Here is an 11,240-nt window from a genome sequence, read left to right as displayed (position 1 = left end):
AAGGGGCACCTAATTGCAAATTTTTTCCAAAAAAAAAAACTTTTTAAAAGGAAGGGGGTCATGTCTGCTTCAAATGTTAGTGACTGCCCTGAGTAAGTACTCATCAAGTACAATCCAATTCTTCATGTTGACTTTGTAATGATAGTATCCCATGCTACATGTAGGGTTGCCTCTGAGTCTCTGAGGATGAATGGCAAATTGGCTCATTAACTAAGGCTATCTTTGGAATGGTTAAAGTGGTACTATGATCAAAAAATCATTTCCTTTTATTCTCCAGATTTTGAAAGCGTGTTTGCTTAACACCTAACTGGCAAAATTTTGAGCTTTGAGTTTTATCCAAAGGCTGTTTATTTTGAGTGTAAGTTTTGGATTTCACGGTCCGCCATTACTCATGTTCAAAACTGGCCGATTGGACCTCAAAAGGTTGGATCTAGAGAAAATGACGTCATTTACTCACTAGCTTAAAATTTCAGCATGTAAACTCAATTTATTACATATGCAAAACACGGGTTTAAAAGTCTGAAAGCCCGAAACTCCCGTGCTGCATATTAATTCGGCCGCCTACACACGCATTGCATTCTTAAACTAGTGACTCTTTGACGTCATTTTCTCCTCAATCCAGCTCTCTCAAGATTTTAAAGTTAGTAATGGCAGACCAATAAATAAGAAAATTCCAGTTAAAATAAACAGGTGTCTTTTTAAAATCAGAAATTAAAACTTGGGTCGGTTAGTGTTTAGTTAACATAGTTTTGAAATCCAAAGAAAAAAAAGAATTGTTTTTTTGCTTACATCTGTCAATGAAATCTTCACCTTCACCTGATTGGTTTTAGAAGCTTTTCCTGTACAATTACATTTATAAATGTAATAAATTATCATCTCTTATTTACATTGTAAGTGACGGGGGCACGAAAAGTTAAGAAAAATAAACAGAAAACAGTCACATGGAACTTGGAAATTGAACTGAAGTTTCGATGAGGGATTTCATTTATGTGTAATTTACTATAACTGCTGGTGTGAAATTTTTCAAAACTATTACTGTCTGACAGGTTTCAGTACTTTTTTGACCAAATGTGTCCAAATTTGATCTGTAATTTCACTCTTGAAGGTTACATATGAATTTAAATACTGGATTGACCTTTCTGTCCTAAAATGTCATTCTAACGTGCTCTTCTCTCTCTGACAATGTTTTTCTTATGTTTGGTTATCCACCTGAACATGTCTTGAAGATCAAAGTCTGACAGGAGGGTGGAATTAATACCATGAAAGTGTTCATAGGTACGCCCTGGTGTCCAACAGAAGGCTCTCTGAGTGATGAGCTCTGTGACAATCTTGCATAAGTCAGACACCACAGAGAGTTCATAGTGGTGTCCCGAACGGCGGATGACACAACACTCTTGATCAAAGTTGTCAAGTAATGCTTTGGTGAAATCAATTGCATGACAGTAGCGATCTATAGCCCTGTGATTTGTTGCATTAGGACCCAACTTTCTAATGACTTCTTTCAGTAGTCGATTGAAAAATTCAAGGAGTAAATCAAGGGGAATGTTATGTCCTAAACCTGACTTAAGCAACACAGTTCTGTTCCAAACAAGTTCATGAGCATGTTTTGGTGAAAGCAGTGCATAAACTTGAAAAATCATCCCCAGGGCTTCAAGGGCATACTTTGTACTTCCTGGGTCATTTCTAAGGTAAGGCAGTTGAAACTTCCAGCATCTGAAAGTACGTTTACCATCACCCTCTTTGATGGCATCAAAAAAGTTCAAAATTAGCATGCCATACTCTAGGAAAGAACACTGATAACTGAACATGTCATCCTTCTCAGGGACTTTCTCTGAAGTTGCTGAGTCACTTGGGAAAAGTAACCCTGGTGAATCTTGTGGTGGCACCTGTTGGTTATGGGTGGCTTCATGATCACGCATTCGTTTTCCCCTTGATGCAAAGGTTTTGCTACAACCGGGGAAAAAACAAATATATCTGCCATTGTCTGTTTGTTGCCTGACCTCTTCTTCCTCAGCAGCTTCTGCTGCTAATAGGTTATTGAAAATGTTTTCAACATTTTCCCTCCGAATGACGTAGCCATCTACAATGTGTGTGGCAATTTTACGCACATAGTCCTTTTTCTCCATGTTACTCGCTTCAGGGAGGTTTGGTTGGGAAAATTCACCCTTAGGGCTATCTGAAATATCACTCATCCCAAGCTCATTTAATGCAGCAGCTATAAGCCTTGCTTTAACTTCGAGGTCAAAAAATTTTCTACAGGGATTAACTGCCACATCAACATCACTGCTGACATTTCTTCTGTTTATTAAATTTCTGTCGCTGTAGAGAGTGCACTTGTCTCCTGCTGATTTGGTGTTGTAGAAATTATGGAAAGCAACCTAAAAACAGATACATACAAACATTAAACTATTTTTTTCATGATTAGAAGACTATGCCAGTGAATGAATGTGCAATATATTTATTATTATTGTTATTATCATTAGTTTTGTTACTTCAATAAAGATATTTACACTATATTTAGTTTCTATCACCCATCAACTGATGCATTTCCTTTCACAGTGACAGATGTCAAACCTTATTGACTGACCTTTTTTTATCTCAAATAAAAAATTATCATTTAACTGTGTGAAATCAGACCATAGTGCTTTTAAAGTTTAAGTGTGCAACTAATTTCCTAATATTTATCTCCTAAGATATCTGGCATTGGTGTTGCTCACTGAATATACTTTACTGAGTATGAACCTATTGGCAAAGCTACACATAATGTATATGACTCATAAAATCTGGCTTGAAGGAAATATTAGATATTTTCATACCTTCAAAAACTTATTTCCTGCATGCCAGTCAGCAATTTCCAAGTGCAAGCCTTCTAGACGTTCCTCTGGAGTAAAGCCATTTGCAAGCTCAAAGAGTGCATTCACACCACGTTCCACTGACAGCTGATCAGCCACTAAACCTTGAGAGGAATAAACTCTGTTATCTCCATCACCATAGTAGGATACATATTGATGCAGTGCTGTCAGTACTTGCTGAATACCATCTGAGTCATTTTCGTTGTGATACAACATTCCAAGAAAAGACTGCAAAGAGAAAACACATATAATCCTGGTTATTTTATGGGTTAAGTGGTTTTTGGAAGGGTTAGGGGCAAAAAACTTGGGGGGGGGGGGGGGCATATTTATACTTAATTACTTAATTATATCTTACTACTACAAAATTTCAACTATAACTTTTACTGTAACTGGAACATGAAAACAACAAGACTTCAAAGCAAGAAAATTAAAGTCATTTTTCCCATCTCTACTTTTTCTGATTGTTCTGTGACTTTGGCTTTTAATGGGCCTGAATTAATTTTAGTAAGCCTGTAAGTCATTTTTAAATAACTATGTAATACCATTTCTGATTTCTCAGCCATTTCCTTACTGTACTGGTGTGGTATGTGCTTACAGACCACAGGCTTGAGAAATGCCAAACAGGGTATTTCCACAATTGCTCTCTCAGTAAGAGTTATGTAGTTTTCCCTTTGCAGGTGGTGCTCATGGCGAGTTGGTAAACACACACCATTCTCCATCTGCATAACGGCATCTGCAGCAGGCTTCGCACTCGACAAGTGGTTTCTTGAGACACGATTTTCCACTGACAAGTGTGTAACCCAGTGGACATCTATATTTTGATGCTGTTCAGTCATACTGTGAACTTGCTGCCTGAAGTCGAAGTTATCGAACACCAACTTTCTTCCTTTGTCAGCAGTAATTACAGTAGACTGTTGAGTGTGGCCTTCAGTCATTAGAGGAGGGAAACTGGTGTCAGATGGTGCCTCAGTCGGTGCTTGGTGATGTTTCTGAAGTCGCGCTGTCTCATCTTTTACCTTCTTCTCAACAGACGCAGCATATTCTTTCCCAAATTCATCCAACTTTCTGTAATAATACGAGTGTCCTGTGGTTACTCTGAGGGAACCCAGTCGGCAAAGAGAAGCCTGAAATAAATAATTAGTCTATGATCAGACATTTTACCATAAAAGGACAGTTGTAATGTTATTATTCAATACACTAACATTTGCTACCTTCATTTTCTCATGAACTTTGGAATTATAGTTGTCTGTACAACAGAGTAGAACATGTCAAAAAACATGGATAAATCTTATCCTTATGATGTACATGTATATATTTTGAGGGAAAATGGTATATATTCAAAAATTATCTACACAGGAAACATCTCATTCACATTATACTTACTTTCATAAAAATTCATAAAATTATGTTTACTTTAAGTTATTGACAGGCAACAACAACATTTGAAGTCGACAGTCTTAATTAAATTTGAAGTTATTGATAAAATATGCCTACAAACTTAAACGAAAGAGTTGTAATTTTGCTAGAAATAAAAGGGAACAAAGTCTGAGTGTGAGATAAACAAAAGGCAGTAGTAATTATTATAAATCGGGTTTAAATCCAGGATGATAACTTCAACAATAAATTTTGGAGCTAATGACTCACGCACAAATAGCATGTTCCAATACTAAGGACGCAACATTTAACATCCGGAGGATTATTATTTATGTCAGAAGGTAGGGAATTTAAGTGACTTTCCCCGTACGATCAATTATTGATTAAGTGAAAAATATTCAATTGAGTACTAGGAAGAGAGCTTTGCGGTTTGGTTATCAGATCATAATAAATTCTTCGTACCACTAACAAAAAAATGATATTATCGTTGTCATCAGTACGTCACAATAGGTTTGGATAAATACAATACCAGGGAAACATCTAATAGAAACTGATTAAAAAATTACTCACAGTTATCCCCGAATGATACAAAATGATGGTGTTTATCAGCTGCATTGCATTCAGACACGGAGATCTGTTCTTGAGCAAGACAGCCGCGGACATACACACAGATGGCAGCCAGAATACATCGTCTCTTTTGCTTTTTCTCACACTTGCAGTCCACAGTACCGCACTAAACAATGGTGCTCTCGATTCAAGTTCGCTGTTGAATTTCTTGAACGAAAAGGACTGAAGGTCTTTCTTGTTGGGCGATCTGAGACAGCTTGGATTCTTTAATGAACACATAGCAGTACACTCACGATCGACCTCCTCCAGATACAACTGCTGCATATATTTCCTTAAAATTGGATTCTTCCATACGGCTCTAGCAATTTGCTTGTATGTTCCGCGACAAAGCATCTTGCCGAGCGACTCTAATCCTTCGTGAAGAGTATTCACTTTTGTTCGACTGGGCCATTCGACAGTGACTTGCACACGAGTCTTCTTTTCATCTGGTTCACGAGCAGGAATCGGCGAAACAGGTCCAACCACCGCAGCAAAAGGGACAGGACGATTTTTCTCTTTACAAGGTGTTGACGTGAGCGTACTTGGCCATTGATCTACCGATGTTCTATTTGGCAATGTGCTGTTATCTTCTTCGATATCCACAGATGTCACAGACGCTCCAACATCCTCTAAGGCAACACGCTTTGTAGCTTGCTCTTGGGAGTCGCTGAGCTGGTTTGAGGAAGGCGTTGGGACTGGTAATGGAACAGTGGAACACTTCTTCGACCGGACAATCTTCTGAATTGAGCTGTTCACTTCGTGAAGATTCTTCAAGAGCGCCCTTCGTTTCTTCAGCGTGCACAGACAATTCCTACAAATGTACGTGGACTTGACTTCGACTTTACACTCCAAAGACAGCAATTCCTCTCGAACTTTAAAAGAATTGCCCCTTCGACCATCAACAAGATTTTTATCCGTATCTTTTACGATGCCTAAGCCACAGAGAACGCACGAACTCATAGTCAAAATCTCACATTGTTGTCGCGAACGAAAATGACAGATTCTGTAGAGAAGGCTCCGATTGCAAAGCCCGCGAAAATGAAAGCCAATCAAATCTCGCTATTTCAGTGATGTAATGATGTAAGGGTAATAACCAATCAAATCATTTTCCACACATTCCTGAAAAAGTCACGTGGTCTTTGAACACGATTATCAACGGTAAATCACAGACCGTCCTCTCCGATTTTTTTTTTGAGGGGAGGGGCGGTCTGTACACAGGCTAAACCACGATTAACAACATTGGTTTTCTTAAAAACTATTTATAAAACCATGCGCGAGTCAAGACTCAATTTCTTTTGAGAAGAATGATGTTTACTGCGTTCATACAGACAAGAAGAAATTACAATTTGTAGCATAGACACAATGATGACACCTGCTTTCCAATTCATGTACTGAAGATAAGCGGCTTCGCGCTCGCGCCATCTTTAACAGGGCCTCGCGGGATACCATTGTCGATCTAATATTAAATCTTACACGAGTTCTTTTTCGAGAATTTCTACGACAAGCTATATTTTCCACTAAGGTTGCAACACAACCCCGTCTTGATTTTCTACTTGTCGGTTGCCTATAGTTTGATTTTTTTTGGCTTTGTTTGGCATATGCCGCAAGCCACTTGCTAATACCAATTTGCGTTAACACTTGACCGCACTATACAAACACTTTTAAGTTCTAGATGTAGCTTATTCGCTTTTACCGAAACAAGATTGCATCTTATTCTGTCAAGAAATGTTCCTTTACTCTTCCTACAGATGTAAACGAATTTTCCCGACAACAAAATCTTTCGATAATTTCGCCATTTTCCCTAGTGAAACAAGTGAAATTGAGCCAGAAAAGAACGAGCAAATAATCTTCCTAAAGAGTTGTGTTTTTGGATTTCACACACCTTTCCAAGTTATGATTTGCTTTTTGAATAACGCAACTTGAATAATCTAAAACTAATAATCATTTTTTCTAGTTAGAAGTGAAATACATTTCAAACAAGTTTACAGATGGATTTTTTTCTTCAAATCATACATGTCAAGGTGTATGTGATACCCGCTAAGAACCAAACGATGGGTAATTGTTGAATGCAAATTCACAAGGGGAAATAACTTCGCCTTACGCATTTATGACTTCTGCCAGCCGAAACACTGAAGCTAATATTAGACCCATCGAAATACAGCAGCTCAATAAAACTTTGACCTAAATCTAAGCCAAGTTGAGGGCATTTGCCGGTAAACTGAGATACCTGTGAGAAGTTGATTAAATAAAGCCAAGATAAAACACATTTTGTAAACAATAAAATTCGCCTAAAGGAAAACATAACTTCTGCTGTTTTTGCCAACATACCAGTTCGGTCAAGCTCGGTTAGAGCTAATTTCATTATATAAAAATCTACCTTTACCTCTTTTTGTCCGTAGGCAAATGCGCTGTGAACCAGCCCCAACGTTTCTTCCCAAAATTCGTCCTCGGAGGCATCACTCCCAGGGAAATTTAAAACTGTGGTCTGCTCCTTCGAGCTTTTACATTCGTCTAAAAGTCCAAGCGCAAACTGACTGCATTGAAGAGACAGGGCAAGATAGTCCTTCTCAAATTCGTCCTCCTGTTTGGCAGAGGATTTTAAGTCCTTGCTCAGTTTAAACGCAGTAAGAAACGGATCCCTTCCTGTCAAGGAGATCCACATTGGATCTGCCATTGCTCTGTAGATATCAAGTCTTTTTTGAGACTGCCTGAAATAATCTTCCTGGCATTGTTCGCATTTACAGAGAACGTCGTGTGGCCTTTCCAACTTGAACCCTTTGGAAATAAACAGTTTCAAAACGTCATAGTTACCCAAGTGCGCAGCAACAACAAGAGGAAGAAAATTAACCGGTGTCTTGCGTGAGGACTGTGGAGTCGCTTGGGAAACAGAGGATGAATTCTCGTATAACTCTTCCAAATTAAACAATTGTAGGTAATGATCGATAAGAACTTCGACAACTTCAAGGTTTTCCTCTTGAACAGTCTTTAACAACGATTCCTCCAGTTTACTTTCATGATTCAACATAAAGCCGTTTGCCTCTCTTGGCTCGTTGACTTTATGTAATAAGGATCTAAAGCTCGGTCGATTCTGATCTGATGTCGTTACGGATTTTAAGCCGAGCTCCGCCATCGGAACACCTTCAAAAAACGACTCCTGTCCTTCAATCGGTGGATCGGTCATCCAGAGAGGACGGACGAAACCATCTTTGCTGTTTTTACTCATATTCAACTGCGCCGCGCAATCTTTCCAAGCTACCATTTGACTGCATGTCCATCCGTTCATTCAAAAAACGTCATTGTCCACGCAACCGCAGGTGAAATACACAATCGTATTCCCGGTAGATATGGACTCCAGGCCAAAGACGTATCACATCGGTCGTTAGCTGCCTTTATAAAAGCGTTCAGGGCAAACAGAGAGACACTGTTGAGTAAAAGGTCGACATTCTAAGGCGAAAATCGTTTTCCACCGTATCTTCATTAGCAAGTCAACTGTTGAACGGAATAATATTGATTGGCAGAGGCGAACGTTTATAATAACATTTGGTTGAAATCTGTCTTTGACAGGTTATAACTCACATTGTTTATGGGACATTTAACAGTCTTGAATGCTAAATAAGGAACAGGACTTTGTAATTGGAGGGAATGTGCGTTCAATTGACTTTCTGCTTCCGCAAATTATTTTTCCCGCCAAAAGGTACCCTAGGTTTTTAGCCGTGATCCAGCGAATTTTGTTTTTATTATTAATATTAAGCTAAGAACTCTCTTTTACTGCGCCTAATTTTTCGGCACAAAAAATTGCTTTCCTCAAAGTAAAAAATGGCCAAATTGAATGAGACGGTGTTAGCTTTAACCTCCAGGAATTAAGACGAGATGCGGTTTGATGCTATATCAATTTTGTCATTTAGAAATTATGCTTAATCCACCGTTGGCCAATTTATGACTAAAATATTCATTTGGCATACACATCACCCACTGTCAAAATTATCGATATCTATCAATGTTTTACGTCGAACATGACAACAGAACATGGTTGTATGTGCGGGTTTTGAGACAAATAGCAAACAAAATCTGTAATGTCGGTTTTACCTGTGATACGAGAATAGCAGAATCCTCTTACTACCAGTATACGCACAGGTAACCCAGGCTCACTGTGTGCGTCACGTAGGTATTAAAATATAGAGAACATATGAGGCGAAGTTTAGGTCTGAAAATTTGCTAGAAAATGGTAATAAAAATCGATAAAACTTACCATGTGGTGAGCTGTTGTTGTCTTTAATACGTACACGAAGTTTCTCCCTCGAGGGAGGGGAGTCCCAAATTGCTCAGCTGTGAGTTTTGTTTTTAGCAATTTGGGACTCCCCTCCCTCCAGAACTTATTATACTCGTCACCAGGCGTCCAGAGTTCAGTGCCATTTTGAATTGGGCACTTCGTGAGTACCACGCTTTCTGGCCGCCATTTTAGCAGGTTAACTTACAAGTTTTACGGAGTCTGGTGGCTCCGCGTTGCTACCTGGAGATGCTTCAGTGGATTCATGGTTTAGAGAAATTCCTATTCTACGAACCTGGCGTGTTTATTTAGCGACTGGAGTTGATTTTCGCGGAAAAAATCGTGCTTGTTTTGGGTCGATCGGAGTCCCGACGCTGGCTTCCGTCTCCTACCTTGTCACTATATTATGAAGGAAGGTGAACGGGGACCATTTTCCCCGAAACTTCGTGTACGTATTAAAGACAACAACAGCTCACCACATGGTAAGTTTTATCGATTTTTATTACCATTTTCTAGCAAATTTTCAGACCTAAACTTCGCCTCATGTGTTCTTTATATTTTAATACCTACGTGACGCACACAGTGAGCCTGGGTTACCTGTGGTATACGGTGATTAGCCACAAGCTTTCCAAATGATTCGAAAAAAAACGATGTATTAGTGGCCCGGGTCTCTTTGATCCGAATAGCGTAAAGAAGGTATAAATACAAAAAGTAAAAACAGCGCCTTTAGCAGTTGCCGTTTTTAAAATTTAGCCACACTGAGTTCAATATAGTTTAGTTTATAAAGAATGTAAAATAGTATACCAAATGAATGAGGCTGATAGCGAACGGAAACTTTGTTCCTGTTCAAGGCTTGCACTATTAAGAACGACTGATCTTTATCAATGTAAACTGATTCTAAAATATATATATTTCCTTTTTGTGAAATCTTTAAGAGAAAGCAAGAAGGCGGGACGATAGATTTTCTTCCCTGTTTCTAAAGATTTTCACTCATAGCTATTTTCAGTTTCTTGATGTTAGTGGGATGTTTGCAATGCAGTATTCAGCTCTGCAGGCGTACGTTGTAGAAACTCTATGTGTTATTATACTCGAAGCTGATGTTATATCGATATTCTTTGGTTCGCATTCTACTTGTCCTGCCAATTTAATGCATTGTTTTTTTTCGGAACATCTGTGAAATAAAGATCAAGCTTTTAACAAGTTCCGCGTTGACCTTTTAGAAGCGATTTTACTCACGCACGCAAACACCAATTAAAAATTAGCAAATTAGGGCTGACCTTTATAGGTTAGTCTTAATTAGGATGTCGGATTGGAATCAGAACTCTTTGGTTCATTTAGTGATATCAATGAAAAGACCAAACATTTTGGGTAAGCTGACAGTCGGTGGGCTCCTGCCGGCTTGAACTCAGTCAAAGCTGCGAAATATCAGTCAAAACAAAATGCTCACTGATCGTGAAGACGATTCTGCACAACCAACAACTAACAGTTATTATTAAAAACTGAATCGCTGGCTTAGCCATCATGGGTTATGAGCCATTATACCATGCTCTACAAATATGGTAAACGTACGTGTCAACTTTTGGGGGCCTTAATATTTCCATTTCAGTTTAGTTTTCTACAATTTTGAGGCGTTTTTAATAAATCAATTATTCCACTCGCGCTTGTTGGATATGAAATGATTATAGCCAACTCGGCGTTACGCACCTCGTTGGCTATCTATCATCTCATATCTAGCACGCGCTCGTGGAATAATTGTAAAATAGATCACCAATATAATAAATGACAATGGTATTAAGCATTCAGAAAAAAACAACAACTTCATCATTATCATCATCCTCCTCCTCCTCCTCTTCCCCCTCCTCATCATCATCATCCTCATCATCATCGTCATCATCATCATCATCATTATCATCATCACTATAAAATTTCATTTCCTTGTCCTCCTCCTCGTCCTCCTCCTCGTCCTCCTCCTCATCATCATCATCATCATCATCTTCATCCTCCTCCTCCTCTTCCTCCTCCTCATCATCATCATCATTATCATCATCATCGTCATCATCATTATCATCATCATCACTATAAAATTTCATTTATACACGGTAGAAATTTAAAGCTACAAGTTTGTGTAGCCGTGTATCGAA

General features: G+C 38.7%; 1 protein-coding gene across 2 annotated transcripts in view; it reads right to left on the bottom strand.

The window, feature by feature from the left end:
* Positions 1 to 289: 289 nt before the first annotated feature.
* The window catches only part of LOC137967611 (uncharacterized), a 12,732-nt gene continuing 1,781 nt past the window's right edge, over positions 290 to 11,240 (bottom strand). Inside the window, exons 3-5 of one of the 2 annotated variants that reach the window (XM_068814128.1) lie at positions 7,216 to 8,253; positions 2,817 to 3,080; positions 290 to 2,378 (exon numbers count right to left, since the gene is read on the bottom strand). In XM_068814128.1, coding sequence (XP_068670229.1) covers positions 1,158 to 2,378; positions 2,817 to 3,080; positions 7,216 to 8,115 — 2,385 coding nt within the window. In that variant the 5' untranslated portion in view covers positions 8,116 to 8,253 and the 3' untranslated portion in view covers positions 290 to 1,157. Of the gene's footprint in view, positions 2,379 to 2,816; positions 3,081 to 7,215; positions 8,315 to 11,240 lie in introns of those variants that run through there. The other variant, XM_068814129.1, reaches the window with a different exon arrangement.

This window comes from Montipora foliosa, chromosome 8, assembly GCF_036669935.1.
Source record: "Montipora foliosa isolate CH-2021 chromosome 8, ASM3666993v2, whole genome shotgun sequence".
In the NCBI taxonomy this organism is placed as follows: Eukaryota; Metazoa; Cnidaria; class Anthozoa; order Scleractinia; family Acroporidae; genus Montipora; species Montipora foliosa.
Note: the sequence above shows the minus strand (reverse complement) of the source record. Positions and strands in the feature narration are given on the sequence as shown.